Source organism: Hordeum vulgare, chromosome 2H (assembly GCF_904849725.1).
Source record: "Hordeum vulgare subsp. vulgare chromosome 2H, MorexV3_pseudomolecules_assembly, whole genome shotgun sequence".
NCBI classification, from domain to species: Eukaryota; Viridiplantae; Streptophyta; class Magnoliopsida; order Poales; family Poaceae; genus Hordeum; species Hordeum vulgare.
The window spans coordinates 99,755,827-99,780,053 of NC_058519.1; the positions used below are offsets into that span (position 1 = coordinate 99,755,827).

Consider the following 24,227-nt stretch of genomic DNA (forward strand, 5'->3'; position numbering starts at 1 on the left):
TTCAGGATTGGACGTGGTGTTATTTTGTTCCAATTTCTGACACAACCATATGTGTATGCATATCTATGTTATCTGGAGTATGCTGGCATGTTCAAATCATCGTGGTTTTATCCAATATTTACAAGTTATCTCCGCTTTTGACAAACTGCACTTTTCAGTATCTCCGTTGCTTACAGTGCTAAGAAGCTTGATTTTTGTGTAAAAATTATTTCTTTGTGGTTTTATCCAATATTTACATATCTTCAAAATCTTAACATATATAAGAATAGGATTTTTATTTTACTTCCATGTTTACATCATGAATGCCATGGTTTTGAACATTTATGTCAGCTTTTTGTTCATTTGCTATATAACAGTCGAAGGTAGGAGTTTGTGGCTCTGTGATTGTAGTTCTATATGATGATGTGCACCATGTGTTTTCTTAAACTACATTGCCAATCATGACCGTCAGTCATTGTCACATCGCATTCACCATGTAGCCCAAAGGAGAGCTACAAAATTGTGCATCGAGTATGTTGCTTTGCTTCTCCTAGCATACTGCAGCGACAACTCTTGCTTGCTTCATCTTGTCAATTGTCACTTTTCCGTTTACTGTTGGATCTTAGTCTGGATTGCATTGGTTGGATTTCACCTGGTTTCGCTCATGTGATTTAGCTTGTTGATTTGGGGCTAGGATTTAGGGAACACAAAAATTAGGAAGCTTGGCCGAATTTACGGATCAATGAAAAAGATGACATGGCAATGTATTTAATTGGAGATGAGGATTCCTGACTACTTGGTATGTTGGACTATATGGTGGCATATACAATCTGGCCTATTGATCACTGATAGCATGAATGGTTCTTCCGATGAAACACATGTGTGTTGGCTTTCATACGATGTAAGGTAAGCATTGTTTTGATTAAAATGGTTAGTTGTGAGAGGTTATGGCTGGAAAATATGTCTGCTAACTCCGTATCGGTAATTGATTATGTTATATAGTTGGAAAATAAAATTGTGCTAGCATTTGCAATCTCAAGATTAGGTCTGTATAACTATCTACATATAGGAATATCTCTATAACTTTGAAGTATAATAATTATATGCCAAATTATTAGCATTATGATTTGGACCAAAAATATTCTAGGATTTTTTTATTCTTACATTAGTATTTGCAATAAATGTTCCCTTCATTCTTAAGGTTGAATAGTTTTTAAATTATATTGTCCTTCTTTTCTAGAATTATCCTTTTCTTACATTACATTTTAGAATAAGGATGTGTTATATTTTCTTGGGATTCTTGCCAAATGAATCATCCTACTTTATATAATTTTTTCTTCGAAACCTGTTACAGCGGTCTGTCATGGGCATAGAACATTGTTGCATCTTATTTGCATGTGTAAAATTTATCATAATATTACCCTTTCTATTCCATATTTAGTTTAGTCCAGTTTAATCCTCACATATGTTCATCTTTCCATTCATCAGATTCGACGAGAGACTGGTGCTGCTGCGACCATAAGAGCCGGTGATTTCTATACATGCATTGTACCAACGAAAGCTACCATTGATCATGTAGCTTTCCTTGGTAAGAACTAAGAATAATGTATGCTCATATTTGTATAATTTTTAAATATGTGAGTTCGTAATGTATATCACAAAGTGCAGCCAAACAGTTCACTAAATACTCCCTCCGTTCACAAATTTAAGATGTTTTAACTTCTTTCTTTCAATCGGATGTATATAGACATGTTTTATTGTGTTTGTTCACTCTTTCCAATCCGTATGTAGTTCATATTGAAATATCCAAAACATCTTATATGTGAGAACGGAGGAAGTAGTATTTTTGCAGTGTCCTTGATTGTTGTTATTTATACTGAATTTCATTTGTGTTGATCTAAACAGAAAGTTCATTGTTGCATTTTGGTTATGTATATGTAGTACTATTTTTTTTCTATTCAAATATACATGATTCAAGCATTGAGAGTGTCATACGCACCAATAGTTGAAAGAGCTAATCCATCTACTTAGAACGTCGGGAAGCTTTTCACATGCCCATTGACCAATGCATCTGCTACTTAGTAGCATCAGATAACCCATCCTCTAATTGTATTGCCGATGTCATATACATATATGTACAGAAAATATGACTTTTTAAGGATGTTACACTATTATTATTTTTGGCGTGTCTTGCTGAGAAGTTTTGTCAAGATTAGTACAATAGTCATTAGCTCAGTATCATGGAATGCCATTTGGCTCCACTTTCCTTCTACGTTCACCTTTTGGCACATTGGTCTAAATGTTAGGTTGTAGATTTATGACCAAGCTTATGAGATGTTATAAAAATCTCAGTAGACATCAAACTAAGAGGATGACAAATGGTTCAGAAGTTCTTTCATTAAAAATAGGAATTTAGTTCTTTCAATATATTGGAAAAATAGACGGGCGCAGCAACGCGCGCCACTCATGATCTAGTACTCAAGAAGAGGCGTTGTACAAGGGGGAGTGTTAAGAATAGATTAGTTGCTTATTAATTAATCTGATTAGGATTAAGTTAATTCTTAGATAGGTTACTTAGTCCTCAAGCAACCATGCACTTCCTTGACTCTCAAGGAAACTATGTAATAACTTGGCCCTTAAGTAACTTCAAGTTACTTGACTCCCAAGCAACATGTGTACTTCCGCCCGGGTATAAATACCCATTGCTATCATCAATAAATACTAATCGTCTATTCACTTTCATTCATCTCTCGTTCTTTACTTTCTACTTCAAACAAATCTTTCTCTTGGATGTCGTCGAACATAGTTTAAATATCATACTGCTACTCCATGACGCCCGGGGTCGGGGCCACATCCTCCTCGGCTGTTGACGTGGCTTCCTCATCGACGAGGGACGGCGAGGTGTCTCCTTGCCGCGGTGTGGCAACGCATCCTCCTCAGAGCGGTGCTGGGAGGGGCATTGGCTAGGGATCAGGGCGAGGACAAGTACCAATGTAAGACTATTCATAGTGTAAGTAATATAGATAGTAACATAGATATCATCTAAGTAAAAAATATGATATGACAACTAATAAATGAGAAAAAAAATTGAGTAACTTAGCTACTTGGCATGTTATGAATAACATAACGCATACCAAGGCAAGATGAGTTTATAAGCTAATAAATAAAAGGCTCAATGCTACTATCATATGTTACTATTCATTGTGGAGGTAATAACTTAAACTATTAACATATGCATGTTACTACTCTATGTTGCTTTCAATTGTGAATGTGGGGACTGATCTGCGTCGGCGCGTCGGCCGAAACTTTCGGCCGGCCGCGCGCGGGCCGCACGATCCACCAACCCCCGCGCGTCCATACCGCTGGATCTCCATGCAACATTTTTTCCCCGATGCAGCAAAAATTCGACGTGATGCAGCAATTTTTTCAACGGTTGCAACAAAAAACAAAAATTGTAGCAAAACAAATATCTACGTGTTCGTAGCAAAAAAACGAAGCTGATGATGCGTGGTAGCAAAAGTCAAACATCGGTTGTAACAAATATCTACGTGACGTGTATGCAATTTTTTTAGTGAACGGTTGCAGCACAAAATGATACCGGTTGTAGCAAAAATTAACACAGTTATAGCAAAAGTAAACAAACATCAATTGTAACGAAAAATCCGACGAACTGAAGTTGCAATGAAACATATATGCAGCTTTTTTACTGAACAAATATAGCAAATAAAAACGCTTGTAGCAAATATGACGCTGGTTGCAATATTTTAGAAGGAAAAAATGTTGCATGCCCAGTCAGCGCTCAGCGTGCGAGTCGCGTTCGGCCGGCCGAACAGTTCGGCCGGCGCACCGGCCAAAAACGTTTTCCGTTGTGAATAGTCTCAATGATATATCGATTGCATTGGGTATTGTGTCACTTTGTTGACAAATTGCACTTTATTTTTCCACTTGCCATGTCATAATTTGTTTGTCCTATTTTGCAAATACTTAGAAATTGGTTCCTTATGAAAAACATTATAAAGCAAAAAATAAGAAAAAAATATTCATAATTTGAAGTATCTTCATAACTTATTAAGGGTGTTTTTATCACTTAAATGAACATAATAATCAATGCTTAGAATACCTTAAAAGTATCAGAGTACAAAATCTGAAATTTTCAAAGCGTCTCTGTCGTATGGATCTCAAAGGTTACAACTTAAAAATTGATAACAATTAAACTAAAACTTGATCAAAGTTAATTAAACATTACAAATGAACTACCCCTTTGTTCATAAATATTTTTCTTTCTAGAGATATCACTACACACTACATACAAATGTATATAGACATAATTTAAAAAATAGATTCATTCATTTTGCTTGTATGTAGTTCATAGTTGAATCTTGAAAAAGACAAATTTTAGGAACGGAGGGAGTAGTTCGCATCGGTTACACATACAAGAGGTTTGAATCACAAAACATATATTGATTACACTAATACTAAGGCCTTGTTTGGAACCATAATAAATTATGATAATCTGGATTATGAAGATAGATTATATAATCTGGTTTATAAAAATAATCTAGGTGGGCATGTTTGGAGGCCGGATTATATAAACTGTAATCCAGGTTTTACATTGCATAATGACCTGTTTGCCCTCTGTTTTTTTTAAGAGGAGGGTGGCGGTGGTAGGAATGTAATTTTCTTTAACTTTACAAGGGTAATGGGCCATTAGCAATCCATAATCTAATTTTAGCTGGTATAGATTAGATTATGAGATTTTAATAATCTATCCATCTAGTTTTTATAATCTACATCATAAGTTGTCCTGTTTGAAGACAGAATATATTATAAAAACTGGATTATATAATTTGGGTGGTTCCAAACAGGGTCTAAAGGGTCCTAGTTTTGGCAGGGTCGTCTACGTCGCTGTTAGCAGCCTAAGTTAATTATCTTCTTTCAGGATTACTTTTTTGCAAGGATCTTCTTTTAGGATTACGACGACGTCCTTGTTGACGGAGCCAGAGTTGAAGCCCTCCGCGTCGTGGGATGCGAGACGCAAGGTCACCTATGACCGAAGTAACTGCTTGACGTCGTGTGGAGGAAGTGATGTGAATATAGCGTGCATCTCTAGAGCCGACTGCTCGAGTCGATGATCCACCCTTGCCTCGTTCTTCGTATCGTGGTATGCATATGTGGGGGCGGAACTGAAGCTGGAGGCTGTGAGCCTGTGACACCTCCTTCTCGTCGGAAGGAAGGGATGTGAACAAAGCGACGACCTTCCGCATTGACTACTGCAGTCGACACTGCTCCTCCGCGTACGCCGCCCTCGCCTTCTCTTCCTCCTGGAGATACTCGAAGTAGTGGTCGATGGCGACTTGCATCTCAGCGAACTCCGGATCTGCGAGGGATAGGGCTATGTGGTCGGTGTTGGCGAGCCAGGCCTCGATCCGTGCCTCCGCCGCGAGTAGAAAGGGGTTTCCCCTGTCCCACTTTTATTAAACTAGTAGTCATACACGTGCAACACACGTATAACAATGTGATTTTTTAGTTTAATCCTAACAAGCAATCCTTTAAATATGGAAGGAAAAAATTAATAATGTAATAACATAACGAAGGCAACAAAAATGTGGATTGTATTGGTTCCTTTTTTCGGCCTAGAAGATGGTAAGTTTGTGTAGTGGCACTATTTTGCACGCATAATGGTGAGTTATACAAGGAAAACTATTGTTTACAAAGTGATGGCAAGGAAATGAAAGCTTCAAAGATGGCTCAAAGAATCACAAACTTCTTTCTTTATGTAAACGGACAGTTAATCGATATGCAGAAAAACATTGCCGGCATATAAATAATAATTGAATACCAACCACCCAATTCTCGTTCGAGGAGAAAATACAAATGAAAAATTACAAATTCTCTACATTACTCGCAATCAAATGTAAGTAATTTATTCTTGGACATAATCCTTATTTGAGGAGAACATAACGATTCTTTGAGGGAACATGCAAACCTCTCGCCGAAAAAAAGTGAACAGAGGAACCAATAGAAGCTAACCCTTGTAAAAAATAGTGTCATGAAAAAGATGTCAATCAGGACCAAAATAGGCACATGTAACACACGTAATCTTAGGAATTTCTTCAATATGTGATACCTAAATCAATTTTTTGATCACAATAGTGGCCACATAACATTTCATGTTTTAATAAAAATTAGTCTAAACTATTATTTAATGCCTAAATATAACAATATAAACTAAAATTTTGGCAAACGTCCTTCTCGCTAGCTAGATGTGTCCACGCCTCTCAACCTATCATCATGTCACCCTAGAGTGTCCCTCCCATCAATCTTCATTTTCCTTGTGGTGCTCCTCTTTATGTCCCTTGCACCGCCTTGATATTTTTCGAACATGTTTGCCTCTTTCTTCAATGCCACACGGAGCTCTACCTCCACGGGCCATCGAGTCCACTTCCCCTGTATTCTTCTCGCTCTGTCCCCCTCCCCCACGCCCCCACACGGCTGACAAACCCTAGCCACCGCTCCCACCGGCCGAAATGAAGTGGAAGTGGATCCCGGGCACTGCCACCCTTGACTCATTCGTCGTCACTTCAGCTACATGAAAAAAGCATAAAACATCAAGTAGAAGATAGTTGTATGCCTCCACATCATGCAAAATTGCTATTTTTCCATAGTATTTGATGTTATCTAAGGGCATCTCCTCCATATTTCAATTTTGTAGACAAATGCATGTGCACCCTAAGGGATCAATAAGTTCACAACCTAAATATAGCACACAATACAAAGGTGGTTAACAAAATAAGCAGATATATTTATTTACTCAAGCTCCGAATAAAAATCTCCTCGAGAATGCAAGAAATACATATTCGAAATTCCCAGAATGGAGCACATTATAGTTGTATGTTTATGCCATTAGTAGTCAGTAGCAGCCACAAATTCAACAATACCTGCGTGCATTTCAACAATTGTTTACTCATGGCATCTATCTATTTGAGAAGGGTACAAGATGTGAGAATAAAAATGACTTGAAAAATATGGATAATCTTGCATTGCAAGAGGACGCGACCTGATAGTTCCAACAAAGAAAAAAGGACACAACCTGAAATCTTTCTGCACTTGCATATAAAGGTTACCTATGCACTGCAGGAAAAAAATGCATAACGATCATAAGGCTCTGAAAATTGCTATAAACAATCACACAACTGGCATTCATGGGACACCAGCAACATGATCTCTGCCATACCAATTTGGACATGTAAGCAGCTAACTTTTCACACAACAATCAACTTCAATAGAGATGGCGAAAAATGCTTGAGCAATTAATCTGTACACAAACACTATATCACTCAAAATGGTTTATGAGGTAACATTGGATGATAAGAGAATAAAATCGCCAACCCATCTGTACCTGAACAAAATGATATGGCCATGTGTACTTGAACAAAATTATATGGCCATCAGTAGGCCCTATATTAAACTATAGCTTGAAGATGAGTTCTTAAATTTGCCTCAAATCAACACAGCAAGCCTCTTATATTTAGGAACGGGGGGAGTATATCATCAACGCAAGCTTACGGGAGTCTATGGGAAAGGGTTGAGACATCACAGTGTATATCTATGTTGGACAGCAGGAGCGGAGCGAGAACGTACTGGTGTAGCTGAACTTGCAGCCGTCGTGGGTGTTGGTGAAGTGCAGGGAGCTGGACGAGGGCATCTGGCACTGCATGGTGTCTGGCCACGAGCACTCCGCCGCGAGCTTGCCGTTGGCCCACTCCGGCACAGGAGCCCCTTCACCGCCGCGGATACCTCGTTCGTCAGCAAACCCTGCAAGGAAAATCGATCTCAGCCTCGACATTATTCAGTTTACCCAAAAAGGATAAAATAGGACTGACCATTGACCACTTGAGCTGGTTCGGTGGTTGACGCACGTACCTCGACGATCTTGCAGGTCATGTAGAGGGTGTTTGTTTCCAGGGACTTATTGGTTTAGGGACTTAAAAAAGTCCCTATAAGTCCCACCTAAACCAAACACAAGGGACTTATTGGGACTTATTGTGATGATTTGGGACTTATCAGATAAGACTCTCAGGGAGGAGCTTATTGGGACTTACCCCGCGTCGCTCCAGGCTCGTTCCCCGCAAGCCGCCCCGCCTCTCGGTCCAATCGCCGCCGCCGCCCCGCCTCTCGCCCCGTCGTCGCGTCGCTCCAAGCTCGTTCCCCGCAAGCCGCCCCGCCTTTCGGTCCAATCGCCGCCGCCGCCCCGCCTCTCGCCCCGTCGCCCCGTCGCCGCCCCGCCTCTCGCCCCGTCGCCGCGTCACTCCAGGCTCGTTCCCCGCAAGCCGCCCCGCCTCTCGGTCCAATCGCCGCCGCCGCCCCGCCTCTCGCCCCGTCGCCGCCCCGCCTCGGTTCGTTCTGCCTAGGTTCGTTGCAGCGGTGCCTCCAATCGCCGGACAGGCCCTCTCCCGAGCCTCGTTGCAGCGGTGCTTATCCTGCGTGCAATTCATTTGTATGAACAAGGGTTATGTGAACAAGTGTATTATTAGGTGCAACATGGACTTATAAGTCCCTGTAAACAAACAGGTAGAGACTCGGGACTTATAAGTCCCTGTAAACAAACAGGTAGGGACTTATGACTTATAAGTTGAGACTTAAAAAAGTCATAGGACTTATGAAACAAACAGGGCCGTAGTGGTCCTCGAAAACGACAAAGTATGGATTGGATATTGGTTTAAACAATGGTTGCAAAAACACTTTTGGTTGGATAATGATTACAAAATAAACTTTAAAGAAATCTGCAACCAGTTTATAAGCAAGAACTTAGTGGAACATTTTTGTAACAGAAGAATAATGGTAGACTAATAGGGACTCATTCCTAGATTTTGTACCAACCTATTGATTTATAAGGGAGCATTAGTAAAATCATAACAAATTTTGTGGAACATAATAACTTCTGTGAATCATAACAATTTTTGATCTTCTACATCTTCATCCATCTCACATCCATCACATGAAAACCCAATGGGCTGGAACTATCCAGCAACATAGAAGAACAAAAGCTTTGACAATCCATGTGTTGAACCAATCAGAAGACATGCTAGCATATTACCTACAGAAGTGTGTGTGGTATGTTGTGTGAACAATCTGACAGCAGATCATATTTTGTTCAATTAATGAATATTTGTAGTTTTTCCTTTTCTTGATTAGCTAACCAGCGAAAGCAACAGTCTGCTCCGATTTGGCCAGCAAAATCTTTCATATAACATGATAAAAGAACCAATAAAGTTGTAGAATCATCAACAGTCAAGGGTTCTTTCATATGGTACACCATCGAAAAAAATCAATACCCACATTGACTTGTGTACACAAAGCGTTTAACACATATGTGTCACGCCCGAAAACCACAGATTTGACCTCGGCCGTAGTAATGACATCATAAAGCTGCTTCTTCTTCTGCTGGATTAGATACGCATGGTATCCTTGGACTGAATGCTGGAAACGCAAAAGCAAGCAACATTGAAAAATGTTGACCAAATAATCTTGATAAAATATGTGGTCTACTATGTAGCATATAACAATCTAATTTTACAAGAAATAAGGAATTCAGTTTTACTGTCCATTTTATAGTAAGAGCAGATATACAATAAACGCATCTCCTAAAGTCTGGATCATCAATGCCAATTGAAGATTACATATGGGTTGATTCAAAAGTCAGAGTGCTTCAGACCAGTATAGAAACGATGCAATACAACCTTGCAAATCACTCTAGTGCATAATCGCATGTGAAAAAGGGCGAACTGCTTAGGAACACAAATTCACAGCGATGGTGCAAACTCAAGTCTGAATTATTATCAATGGCAATTGAACATCACATTTCTTCCATTCTAAAATCAGTTTATGAATCCTTGTGATGATTTTGTGGGCGTTCTCTACTACACTGAATTAAAAATCTGAAAAACAGAAAGGAACAAATTTTATGGTGCAACTGGTATGTAACTGAGGTACCTCACGGAGGGATCACATCTTGAGTATTGCAGTTGGAGCCGCCTCCTCTGGTCACTTCCTCGACGGGTGGCTTCTCTGCCTGCGCCATGGCTTCCTACCGCAAGCAATGGAACATGGCATGTGCGGCCTCTATGGTCACCGTGGCATCGCCATTGCATTCGCCGTGCGCAGTCGTCCTTGTTCCCTAGCGAGCTGCAAACCGGAGGCAGCCAATTTCTACCCGCTTGCGTCGAGGGAATGTGGTTGGCAGAGAGAAGTGGCGGCGGGAGTGGTGGGGTCGAGGGGCGATTGCGACAGGTCGAGCGGCAGGGCATGCGGTTGGTGCTGAGCGGCGGCAGGCGGTTGGCGGCGAACGGCAGAAAACTGTCGACGGGTGCGGGGGGCGGGCGACGGGGTAGGCAGTTCGTGATGAGCGGCGGGGCAGAGCAATGGGTGCGGCGGGCCGAGCGGCCGGAGGAACGGGACAAGCGGTTGGCGGCGAGCGGCAGGGAACTACCAGCGGGTGCGGCAGGCCGGGCGACGGGGTAGGCCGTTGGCGGCGAACGGCGGGCAAAGCGACGGGTGCGGCGGACCGGGCGACGGGGTAGGCCGTTGGCGGCGAACGGCGGGCAGAGCGACGGGTGCGGCGGGCCGAGCGGCCGGAGCAGCGGGGCAGGCGGTTGGCGGCGAGCACAGCAGGAGAGGCGGGACTGAGCGGTTCGCGGCAGCAATGTAGGACGTGTGCGTATGGTGCGCGTATATGAAGGACTGAGCGGTGCGCGTATGGCAGAAGAGGCGTTAGTAGCTTTCGTTTTTCATTTTTCGTTTTTTAGTGTGTAGATCTAGACCATTAGATGCTAATCATATGGTTAATATGTTAAGTTGGATCTGTCTTTTCGTGCCTTTTATAGTACACTAGTAAAGTGTACGTGCAACGCACGTCTTATTAACATATTTTATATAAAACCTAACAAATTCTAGCCAACTATATCATTAATTTCTTAAACTTTCACACGAAATGCATAATATCTAGTTTCATGCTGGATAGCGACGTGTACGATCCTAGTCCTTACACCACCATCGTCATTTCCAATCAGTAAACAACTATGGTCCTAGCGTCCTACAACATCATGTCAGTTGGGGTACCTACAGCACAGCACTCATCACAAGGCAACCAGTGGTGTCGCGGCTCTGCTGTCCAAGCTCGGGAGGTTGTCGTCGAAGAGCGACCCCATCCCAAAAATCTTGTCAATTCCCAGGTCACTCGAGATCCTGTCGCAGAGCTGCGAAATACGTTCCAAGGAAGAAACATCATTAAGTCATTCACTCACTAAGCACCAGCATCGAAGATGAAAGTTATGGCAGTGGCAAATCCAGTTGTTGTTAGCGCTCTTGTCTACCTGTCTGTACACTGCAGTGTCACCATGGGACTTCCTAAGCTCCACAACATGCAGAGAGGGGCCAAGCTCAAACACCTGCGACAAGAAAAGAAAAAGAAAAACAGCACCACAGATGTTAGCAGTTGATATGGTATCCATTGGTTACCCTTCCCACACGTTTCATCGAAGAAATGTTCAGCTCGCCGAATCATACCTCGGCACAGACTAAGAATGGTGTGGGGTTGTTCGGTCCATTGCAGTTGCCTGTTATTTTGAGCTGAAATATAACACGGCACATCATTTTCAGTTCCTTCAAAAGCTGTACTCAATCATGTGATGCTGAAAAACATTTACAATGAGAAGCTTCTGCTCACCTTGCTATGCGCTCTCTGAACATGGAACCCCGACTGTGTCGCGGACACTTCAATCTTGTCGAACAAATCCATCGGTGGTTGTGCTGACGTGAACCTGATCTTTCTCTGGGACACTCCCTGCAACAAATTCAACTGAATCAGATGAGTTGTTGTATAATGCCTCAGTGGCAGCATTCAGTGATTATCTTGATCTAAGAATATGAAGTGTTTATCTTCAGAAGATATGCATATGATTTTTCTTCCCAGCTTTGCAGACCAAATCACTCTGAATACAGAAAGGGAGGAATTGGAAAATGTTTGTGCATACCTCTTCCTCAAATAAAACTGAAAGATCGAGGGAGGATGCCATTCCGATCAGCTGAAAAGCGTTCATCTGATGAGTGCTCTTGTCGCCGGGTGCTTCACTAATTTGCTTCAGGATAGAAAAATAGAAACCAAAATTCACCAATCAGTGACTATAGATACGGAACATATGATTCCTATATTAGATCATAAATTGGTCTTAGGCGTCATATAGTTTGTGTCATCTTGTCATACCTGTTTGATAGGTAGAATTGCACCAAGCCGTACATCTTCATCATCGTCATCATATGGAGCGACAGGAATATAGTCCTTCTGAAACCATTCGTGTATTTTGATCTCTGCCATGCTAATCCTCTTCCTCGGATTTGGTTCAAGAATCCTCCGAAGAAGGTTTTGTGCACTGGGAGAAAGCCACTCCGGGATCTGAGTGTCACCCTTGAAAATCTACACGCAACCAAATAATAGCAGTGTCATTGGAATGGCTTCAGATAACTATCATAACAGAACAGAACACTAAATTTCACTTATTTTCCCTTTTTATGAATATCTACCTTCTGATAAAGAACAACCATATTCCGGTCATCAAACGGAAGGTGTCCTACGAGCATTATGTAAAGAATTACTCCACAAGACCAGATATCCGACAATGATCCATCCTAACCTCTGTTCTGCAGAACCTGAATATATTTGGCACAGAATTAGCAAATATACTGCAAAATAGACAATTGGTCTGAAGGTGGCCAGTCTTTTACCTCACGAGCAATATAGTTGGGGCTACCACAGGTTGTATGCAGCAATCCATCATTCTGAAAGGTTGCAGGTCTTAAATTCAATGAAATGGAAATATCCTCGCCGTCGCTGGAGCCCTTCGCCTTGGGCTTCTTCTTCTGCAGCGTCTTGGATATTATTTTCCGCAGCGATCTCTTCTCTTTCCTCTTCGGGGTGGCCGGATCTTCGCCGCCGGAGACGAGCTCGCGCCTCTCGGATGGCCGAGCGGAGGGGACGTCGCTTCCGTTGTCGGAATCCGAGCAGCTAGATGACCGGGGCGCCTCTTCCACCTGCCGAATCGGCGAGACGGGGGCTCGGCGAGCGAATCCGTAAGCTCCTCCGGGCCAGAGCGCCGTCGACACGCGGACTCGATCCAGAGCAGCGACGCGCCGAGCGGGGGCGGGCGGTGCGGGGGCGGGCGGCTGCGCGAGGATGGGGCGAGCGATGCGGGCGGGGGCGGGGGACCTGGGCGAGGCGGGCGAGCGGGGCGATTGACCGCGAGACGACGTGGGTGGGCAATTAGCGCTAACGAAAATTGTTAGTTTCGTTAACAACGTTTTTAGACCCTTGATGATGTAATCAGACAGTCCAGATCTATAGTTGGATCTGTCCTCTCGTGCTTTTAATAGTACAGAAGATATGAGGCCTACTACCATATTTATATCCCATGGCAGAGTTGAAGGCATCGTCATCACGGGTGGTGGCGGTGACCGGCCAGAAGAAGTGGTAGGGGACGGATCCGGAAGGTGGCCATCCACGGGCTGACGGTGGGGTCGGCCACGCGACATGAAGAGAGATGAAATGGGGAACGATGGCGTAAGAGATGGAGGGTTTGTATGTGAGGAGTGGATAATAATAATCCAGTGGTTGATGGAGGGGATATAAGAGCACCGGTGTTGCTCCTTCTGTTTTTACACAATCTTTAAAATATGTTAACATCATTTATACCAATTGAAACGTGAGAATCACAACACGATCTATTTAATTGAACTCTCATGACACATTTACATCATTCATGTCCATTTTTAAACTTACACGCACACTTACAAAAAGATTAAGAATCACCATGAACATGCGAGGGTCATGCTTCTACATCAACATGTAAAAACAATTATGTACAGCCGAACATATATATGTGCAATTCAAAAAAAAATTGAAACCATCTCCTAATGCCCAAGATATAACCCATGCATAACTTCAACTTTTTACATATATTATTAAGTGTGTTTTAAGATTTTATATGAAAAATACTAATAAATGCATAGAAAAACTCAAAAGTTTCAAAGGGGATGTAAACAATCTATATTTTGAAATCATGATTAAAAATGATGTAGTATGTTTGGATTTATGTTGTGCAAGGTGGTTACAAGGTGTGGCAATTATTGATTATCAACAAAAAGTACGACCTCAAACTATGACGTGAACAACAAATCTAGCATATGTAATTAAATACTCATTCCACTGTACATGATCCATGTCCATTGTTGATCTAACATGCACAATCACAAAAAGATTGGGCATTACAATCCTCTAAGATTCTCCATGAACATGTAAGGGTCATGCTTGTACATCAAAATGTTAAAAAAACAATGTACAACCAAACATTTATATGTGCAATGCAGAGAGAGATTTTAAACCATCTCCTAATGCCCAAGATATGATTACATGCATAACTTCAAATGTTTGCATAGATTATTAAGTGTGTTTTTAAATTGTCATATGAAGAATGGCAATAAAATTGCATAAGAGAATTCACAATTATCAAAGGAGATGTAAACAATGCGACATTTTTAAATCCTAAGGATGGAGTGTGTTTGCATTCATGTTGTTTCAAGGGGGTCACAAGGTGTGACAGTGACCGCCTATCAGCAAAAAGCATGTTTGTGCTCATAAGATCAACATGCCGAGTGTCATTGTTTTAATTTCAGGGGTAGTCTCGAACATATTGTTATGTCGGAGGTGGACATCGGGCGTAGGAGAAGGATTTGTGGGAGCTTCTCCTTCTTTTTTCTTGGAATGAATGGAAAACAGTCCACCTCCTCCGCTCTCTATGGACACTCTAGCAATTTGTTTGATCCTAAATATGGATTTCCACGACCGGCCATGTTTTAGACCTCTCTTTTAAAAAATACCTATTATGTTGCCAGGAGGAGGACATAGTTGATCAAATTCTCATGGAATGTGTGGAAGGACGTGGATGTCACCTAAAGGGGGTGAATAGGCGAAAAACAATTACGGTTTAGGCTTGAACAAATGCTGAATAAAACTATCATTTTATTTGTCAAGCATAAAACCTAAAAATACTAGGCTCAACTATGTGCACCAATAAATTATGATAAGCAAGATAAACAACTATGTGCTATCAAGATATATAACATGAAGCACTATAGCTATGACAAAATAAGTGCACAAGTAAAAAAGCTCAGATAAGAGATAACCGAGGCACGCGGAGACGATGATGTATCCTAAAGTTCACACCCTTGTGCATGGTAATCTCCGTTAGATAAGTGTGAAGGAACAATGCTCCCCAAAATGCCACTAGATCACCGTATTATCCTCATGCCCTCGCACAATTCAATATGGCGTGATTCCACTAATGGACCCTTGATTGCGGGCACTGAACTCGTACAAATGACGACCCTTGGGGCGGTCACTAAACCCATACAATTGGCAACCCTTGAGGCGGTCACCAAACTCGCACAAATTGATCGGGGCAATCTCCACTACGTAACTAGAGACCCCGACGCTTACCTGGAGCTTTACACCACAATGATTGAGCTCCACGACACCACCAACCGTCTAGGGATCCCAAGCATCCAAGAGTCACAAGCTCTAGAGTGTCCATACACCCAAGAGTAATAAGCTTCTCAAACTTCATTTCCACGTATCATCGTGAAGAACTCAAATTTATGCACTAAATGCAATGGTGAAAGCACACGGGGTGCTCAAGTCCTTCTCTTCCAAATCCCACCAAAGAAACGGAGGCTATGGAGGAATAAGAGAGGAAGAACAAGGAATAGAACACAAAGAACTCCAAAATCTATATATAAGGGGTTCCACCCACTTAGAGGAGAAAGTGATTGGTGGAAACATAGATCTAGATCTCCTCTATCTTTTCCCTCAATAAGGAGCAAGAATCATTAGAGAGATTGAGATATAACAAGCTCAAGGAGGGTCAACAATAGATGGGAACACGAGCTCAAGAGGTAAGGTCCATTAGGTATGAAGGCCCCCTTTTATAGTGGGCGCAAATCCAACCGTTATGCACTATGCTCTTGCACTACCGCTTAGCCCAGTCAATGCAACCCCAATGAGTACAGAAGTACTAGAATGGTAGTTTGTTGGAGCGGTGCTACCGCATACAATAAGCAGTACTACTGCTAATTGTCAAAGGGTTACAGAGGAACCATCGGTTGTGGAGTGGCACCAGAGCGGAAGTACAACATAAGTATGACTACCTCCAAGTAACACGGGAGTAGAATGAGCAACAGAAACTTGCATAGCCCTCGAACACAAGCGGAAGTAGCAGGAATAGTAATAAGCGGTACTACTATGCTACTACCGTGCCACTACCGTGACAACACAATGGGACAAAAAACTTGCACATTGCCTCACTGCAGGCAATAGTAGCCGCTGTAGCTCACAGCGGATGTACCGACTAAGCGTTACTATCGTGGATCCGACCGTACTATCGTCTAGATACTGCAAAAGTGCCCAAGCAAAATATATGGATCAATAAGCCCAAAATTGGCATAACTTCTGCAAACGAACAATGAAATCAGGAAACTCAAGTTGTATGGATAGATGACGACAGCCACTAAAATTTCACGTAGATAAAAAACAAATAAGAACCAAAAAAGATGATGCCAATGATGAAATGGTTTGAGCTCTCTATGAATGATATAATCAAGCTACTCACTATAGACCCCCCCCCTTGATAATATGGCAATCAATCCTATAACTCGGTCTCCCAAATACCACCATGAGACTGGTAAAATAGAAAACATATCAAGTTAAAACCTTTGCCTTGCTAGATGGTGATGATCTTGACCTACTCAAGTTGGACCATCTTTCTTGATTGCGTTGGATCGATAAAGACTAGTGAATTGCTCCCCCATACTCCACTATGTGTGAGCCTCTCTTAGGCACATCTACACATGTCCAAGCTTCAAGCATGATCTCTTTGTGATGCTTCTCTTGAAGTTGCACACCGCACCCTTGATTATGATCACCACTTAATACCATCCTCCATGGGTTATATGAGATCTCCTTTTGATGCAAGCCCATGGAAAGATACCTAACCCCAGAAAGAAACCTCAGATAGATCATGGGTTAGTACACAAAGTGTAATGGAAAATACTTACCAAACCATGGGATCACTTGATCCCACTTTGTACATCTTATATGTTTTGTGTTTTGATCAACTTGAATCACTCTTTGAATTAGTATTCATCAACCTTGTATATTATCTTCCCACTTCATAAAGATGATGTCTTGAAGGTAAACATGAATGTTCACATAATCTTCTTATTCAAGACATCTTGCGATAGGCTCAACTCTCACATGACCAATCTTTGGATAACTCCTTGATTAACACCTTGGCCAATACATAATCTCCTTCTTATGGCCTTGAAACAAACGAATGGTTTCCAAGTAATGTCTGTGAACAAAGCCTTCAAATATAACTTGAGGCAACCATTAGTCCATAGAGATTACCATCAATTACCAAAACCAAACATGGGGTTACCATGCTCTTTCAATGTGTCTATGCAAGACAAACTTGGTATAGAGTTTTCACGACGATTCATATTCACACTGCACCCCCGATGATCACCGAGTGCCTTGAGGAGTGGTGGTTGAGTGCTAGCAAGACAGTGTCGAAGAGATGAGGAAGGGTTTTGATTCAATTATCATTCTCATAGCTTGGAGCCTTCGGAAGAAACACAACGTGATGGTCTTCCACAATGTGGAGCATTGGAGTTATAATCTAGCCCCCGTGTCTCACATCAACGATATATGTTTACAATCCCTAGAATTTTTGAAATCAAATTCCAAATACATATAGAGAAATGAAAAGGACAAATCAAATATGAATAGTGTCACAAAAAGGGACACAAATGGCACTACTCACATATCAATTTGTCCTTTTCATGAATTTAGTTCTAAAAATTCATCTTTTTTGTTTCTGTTTTTATTGCTCGTGTAACAAACAAATTCAGAAACCACAAAGAAAAAGTAAAATGACGAAATTACATAAGCAAATTTGAAATGCACAACAAAAAACAAAAATATACAAACTGATATGTGAATAGTGCCATTTATACTTTTTTCTTTTTGTGACACTATTCATGTTAGATTTGTTTTTGTTTTTTCTCTTTGTGTATTTCGAATTTGGTTCTAGAAAATCTAGGGATTGTAAACACACATCTTGTGAATGTTGGAGAGTGTTGCATAGGAAACAAAAAACTCCTACGCGCACGTAAGATCTATCCATGGAGATGCATAGCTATGAGAGGGTGTGTATCTACATAAACTCATAGATCGCTAAGCGGATGCAGATATAACGCGGTTGATGTAGTCGTACTCTTCATGATCCAATCCAATCCAACACCAAAGAGACAACGCCTCCACGTTCAGCACATGTGTGGCTCGATGACGTATCCACCTCCTCCGTCCAGCAAGCAAGGGCGGAGTTATATATGGGTTCTCAAGCAGCAGAATGGCATGGGGGAGATGGTGGTGGATCAATCCCGGCAGGGGTACACCGAGCGCTACCAAAAACGCGAACGATTGAGAAAACGATCTAGGGAGAGAGAGTGGCGCCAAGGGCTTGGTGTGTCCTCTTGGGGTGCTCCTCCCCTTTATATATAGGTGGAGGGGCGTGGAGAACAGCCCCTCCAAGCCCTAGCGTGCAACCAAGGGGTAGGTGGAATCCTAGTCCTCCTACTTCCCTTCCATACAAAGCTGGATTTTCCACCTTTCCCACTTGCATGGGTCTTGAGGGACTTGTGCGCCTGGCCCAATATGGCCAGGGCGCCTCCCCTCACCCAATGCAAACCCTTGGGACACGGTGGAACCCTTGGTGGACTTCCAAAGTCCTTCGGAAATTTTTGGAACCTTCTAGAAGCTTCCGGTACAATACCGGAAAAACCCGAAATTTCTCGATAGCCAAAATATGACTTCCCATATATATATATCTTTACCTTCAGACCATTATGGAGCTCCTCGTGATATTCGGGATCTCATATGGGACTCTGAACAACATTCGTCCACCAACAAACATAAGCAATAATACTATATCATCACCAAATGTTAAGCGTGCGGACCCTACGGGTTCGAGAATCATGTGGACGTGACCGAGACACCTCTCCGGTCAATAACCAGTAGCGGTAACTGGATGCCCATATTGGTTCCCACATATTCCCTGAAGATATTTATCGCTCGAACCATGATGCCAAGGATTCAATCAATCTCGTATGCAGTTCCCTTTGTCCACTCGTATGTTACTTGCCCGAGATTTGATCGTGGTATCTCCATGCCTAGTTCAATCTCGTTATCGGCAAGTCTCTTTACGCATTCCGTAATACAAGATCCCGTGACTAACTCCTTAGTCACATTGCTTGCAAGCTTCTTGCGATATTGTATTACCGAGAGTGCCAAGAGATATCTCTCCATCAAACGGAGTGACAAATCCCAGTCTCGATCCATACCAACCCAACAGACACCCTCAGTCATACCTGTAGAGTACCTTTATGATAACCCAGTTACGAAGTGACGTTTGATACACACAAGTCATTCTTCTGGTGTTTGGGAGTTGCATGATCTCATGGTCTTAGGAACAGATACTTGACATGAATAAAGAAGCAGTAATAAATTTAGTGATACGATCAAATGATATGCTTACGGTTTGGGTCTGTGCTTAGTCTCACTTATACGTTAGTTTCCCTCCAAGCTTAAAGGGTGATGTAGCACAGCGACAGCAAGTATTTCCCTCAGTTAAGAAATTCAAGGATCAATCCATTAGGAAGATCCAAAATACTATCTAAGCAGCACCTGCACACAAATAACAAATCCTCGCAACCCAACGCGTGCATGGGTTGTCAATCCCTCGTGGGTAAAGTAAGGATAGATTGATTGATGCAAATAAGAGTGATAGCACATAGAATGCAGCAAGGTATTTTTGGGGTTTTTGATAATATAGATCTGAAATCAAAAGAGCAAATAAAGTAGAAACACAAATAGCAAACTAGAGATTGGAAATAGATGGTGTGAAGTAGACCCCGGGGTCGTAGGTTTCACTAGTGGCTTCTCATGAGAAATAGCAAACGGTGGGTAGACAAATTACTGTTAAGAAATTGATAGAAGAGCAAATAATTATGACGATACTCAAGACAATGATCATGTATATAGGCATCACGTCCAAGTTAAGTAGAGCGAATTCTGCGTGCATCTACTTCAATTACTCCACACATCGACCGCTATCCAGCATGCATCTAGTGTATTGAGTTCATGGAGAAACAGAGTAATGCATTAACAACGATGACATGATGTAGAAAAGATCTATTCATGTTGGAATAGACCCCATCATTTTATCCTTGATAGCAACGATACATGCGTGTCATGTCTCTTTCTGTCACTGAGATTGAGCACCGCAAGATCGAACCCATCACAAAGCACGTCTTCCCATTGCAAGATAAAAGATCAAGTTGGCTAGACAAAAACAAATATCGGAGAAGAAATATGATGCTATAATAATCAAGCATTAATATGTTTTCATAGATCTGATCATAAACTCCCAATTCATCAGATCCCAACAAAGGCACCGCAAAAGGAAGACTTACATCATATGGATCTCCAAGAGATCATTGTATTGAGAAACAAAACAAGAGAGAAAGCCATATAGCTACTGCCTACGGGCACATAGGTCTGATATGAACTACTCACGCACCATCGGAGGAGCACCAATGAGGATGGTGAACCCCTCTGTGATCGTGTTCCTCTCCGGAATGGGCTCTAGATTGGATTTCGTGGCTCTGGAACTTGCGGCAGCTGAAAAGATTTTTCGTCGACTCCTCTAGAGTTTTCTGAATATTGAGGTATTTATAGAGCTCATAGGCACTGGAGGACCTTCTCGAGGGTCCCACTAGACACCAGGCTGCGCTAGGGGCCTCTAGCGCGCCCTAATGTCTAGTGGGCCACCTGGGCCTCATTTGCTGCTCATTCTTGGTTCCCAAGTTTCCTTCTGATCCAAAAAAAATTCGCCGTAAAGTATTTGTGGCAGTTGGACCTCATCTGATATGGATTTTGTGCGAAGGGAAAAACAGCAAAAAGTAGCAACTCGCACTAGGCACGATGTCAATAGGTTAGTCCCAAAAATGATATAAAGCTGCTATGAAATGATGATAAAACATCCAAGAATGATAATATAACAGCATGGAACAATCAAAAATTATAGATACGTTGGAGATGTATCAGCATCCCCAAGCTTAATTCCTGCTCGTCCTCGAGTAGGTAAATGATAAAACAGAATTTTTGATGTGGATTGTTGCCTCACATGTTCATCATATTATTTTTCTTTTCAGCATGGGCATATGGGATTGTAGATGATGCAAAGCAATAGTCTATAATTTGACACGAAAATTTCAATACTCAAGAATATCAACAAGTAACCAAACCTTTCAAAATATCAACGCTAAAGAACATTATCCCTAGCCCATCATGCTCTATCATTGATCCATTCATGCAACACACTCAAATATTAACTACATCCAATGCTCAAGTGTGATAATGGTGTTCCTTAGTTGGTGTTTTATAAGATAAGATGGAGACTCAAATTCAACATAAAAATTACATAAAGTAAATAGATAGGCCCTTCGCAAAGGGGAGCAGGGATTTGTAGAGGTTCAGACCTCGAAGTGAAAAACTTAGAGATAATTTTATTTAGGGTGGCATGCTTTTCGTGTCAACGAAAACGACTGACAGTTTCCAATATCCTCCATGCTAAACAAATTATAGGTGATTCCCAAACTGAAAATAAATTTTATTATTTTTCCACCATTCTTTCACATTCCATGGCTAGTCATATCCATGGGTACAATCCATACCAACACTTCCCATGGAATTTATTATTTGACAACATCAAATAATTTTTTTCCTTTGTTTTCGGGACTGTGCATCCCTATTATCGTCATACTCTAATGCAATGATAAGTGAATAAACACTCATCTTGAGAATAACCTATTTAACATGGAAGATATCGGCCACCCCTCGCCACTTCTTGAGCGGTACGGGCACACAAAACAAAAAATTATTTTGAACATTAGAGTTGGCACTTGCAAATTTACTTGGAACGGCGTTGAAATACCGCATATAGATAGGTATGGTGGACTCATTTGGCACAACTTTGGGTTTAGGATTTGGATGCACAAGCAGTATTCCCGCTTAGTGCAAGTGAAGGCTAGCAAATAGATTGAGAAGCGCCCAACCAAGGAACAAAAATCATCATAAGTGAACACTAAACATGACTGACACCGAATAATGCAATACAAGTAGGATGTAATCTCATAGCATAATTATTTACTTCATGTGCATGCATAGGGAATCACAAACCTTAACACCAATATTCTTACTAGAGCATAATTACTCATCAACATAACTCACATATTACTATCTTCATATCGCAAAACTAATGCAATGAATCAACCTTAATATCCAATGATCTTTATGAATTTTTTTATTATATCTTTCCTGGACATCCATCACTTTGGGACTGATTTTCATTTAAAGCAAATTGACAATGCAAATAACAAGCTCTCAAACAAATATAAGTGAAGAACGAGAGTACAAGTTTCTGTAAAATTTTAACTCTCCAAATTATATAAGTGAAGCAAGAGAGGATTTCTTCAAAATCTCAGCAACTCTCAAAATAATCTAAGTGAAGCATGAGAGCAAATTTCTTCAAAATAATAGCACCACTATGCTCAAAAAGATATAAGTGGGGGCACTTGAGCAATTCCATGGCTCAAAGAAAATTAAGTGAAGCATAAAGAGCAATTCTAACAAATCATAGCATAATATGGCTCTCTCAATTGGATGTGTCGAGCAAGGTTTATTATGACAAACTAACCAAGAAATTAAAGCAAATACACAAATGGTACAAGACGCTCCAAGCAAAACTCATGCTATGTGACGAATAAAATTATAGCTCCAAGTAAAATTATCGATGGTTTCTAGATGAAAGAGGGGATGCCTTCCGGGGCATCCCCAAGCTTATATGATTTGTACTCCTTAGATATTTCCTTGGGGTGCCATGAGGCGTCCCCAAGCTTAGGCTGTTATCACTCCTTATTCCTTCATCCATCGTGATCTCGCTCAAAACTTGAATACTTCAATCACACAAAACTCAACAAACTTTTCATGAGATCCGTCAGTATAAGAAAACCAAACTTTACTATAGGTACTGTTCAAGAACTATTCCAACTTTGTTTTTGCATTATACATACTATATTCTAACTTTACCATGGCTTATGCCCCCCGATATAAACCATAGAATCAATAAAATAAGCACATAACGCAAACAAAACAGAATCTGTTAAAAACAGAACAGTCTGTAAAGATTCAAATTTGCTTATACTTCTGTAACTCCATAAATTCTGAAAACTTAGTACAACTTAGGAAATTTGTATATTAATCTTGTGTAAAAACTTCAGACACTTTTGACGTTGTTGTGATCTCTAGGATTTTTCTACTAGATGCAAAAAAAAATGTTTTTCAACAGGATTAAAGCAACTAACATCCCACATGATCCCAAAGGCTCTAATTGGCACAAACAATAAATAAAACACAAAAAACACAATTATAACAGTAGCATAATTGTGCAAACACTCAGGAACATAAAGCAAAAGTAAAAATTGGATTGCCTCCCAACAAACGCTATCATTTTACGCCCCTAGCTAGGCATATAGCATAGATTTTAAGTATTATCATCTTTAGTTTTTGCTATCTTTGTAAGGGCTTTCTCAAACCTAGGTGGATCCTTATGTTTTCCAATATTCTCAGGAAGAGAGTCCATCTTAAGATCCAAAATATCCAAACGCTTATTACACAAGGTAATTAAAGTATTCATGCGATTGATATTTCCACTAATATGTTTGGGAGGTTCATAAGATTTTTTGCAATTCAACAAAATTTTCCTAACGATCTCCCAATTTGTCTAATATTTGATCTCCTTCTTGTGTAAAAGTAAATACCTTTTTGAATGGCGGAACCCCCAATATTCCCTCTATTATTTCATAAGCAGCATTAGCATCAATCTCAACAAAAATTCCTTTAGCGGCAAAATCTAGAAGTGTTGTGTGATGCATGTTCAATCCTATATAAGAATTGCGGACAAAATATTTGCACCTCCTTTTAAATTGGAAACATGATAAGGTTCCATCAACCTATACCACGC

General features: G+C 41.1%; 2 protein-coding genes and 1 pseudogene across 2 annotated transcripts; all 3 read right to left on the reverse strand.

The window, feature by feature from the left end:
* Positions 1 to 6,080: 6,080 nt before the first annotated feature.
* Positions 6,081 to 8,003, reverse strand: LOC123425317. Its single transcript, XM_045109000.1, has 3 exons — positions 7,863 to 8,003; positions 7,621 to 7,794; positions 6,081 to 6,564 (listed from the first exon to the last, which is right to left on the reverse strand). Exons 1-3 carry the CDS (start codon positions 7,921 to 7,923, stop codon positions 6,482 to 6,484), a joined length of 318 nt encoding a protein of 105 aa, XP_044964935.1. The 5' UTR covers positions 7,924 to 8,003; the 3' UTR covers positions 6,081 to 6,481.
* A 1,246-nt stretch (positions 8,004 to 9,249) lies between these two features.
* Positions 9,250 to 11,038, reverse strand: LOC123425681 (neuronal tyrosine-phosphorylated phosphoinositide-3-kinase adapter 1-like). The gene is made up of 3 exons (XM_045109388.1): positions 11,030 to 11,038; positions 9,973 to 10,661; positions 9,250 to 9,459 (listed from the first exon to the last, which is right to left on the reverse strand). The coding sequence occupies exons 1-3, from the start codon at positions 11,036 to 11,038 to the stop codon at positions 9,429 to 9,431; spliced, it is 729 nt and encodes a 242-aa protein (XP_044965323.1). The 3' UTR covers positions 9,250 to 9,428.
* Positions 11,015 to 13,467, reverse strand: LOC123425684 (annotated as a pseudogene).
* Between the last annotated feature and the right edge of the window lie 10,760 nt (positions 13,468 to 24,227).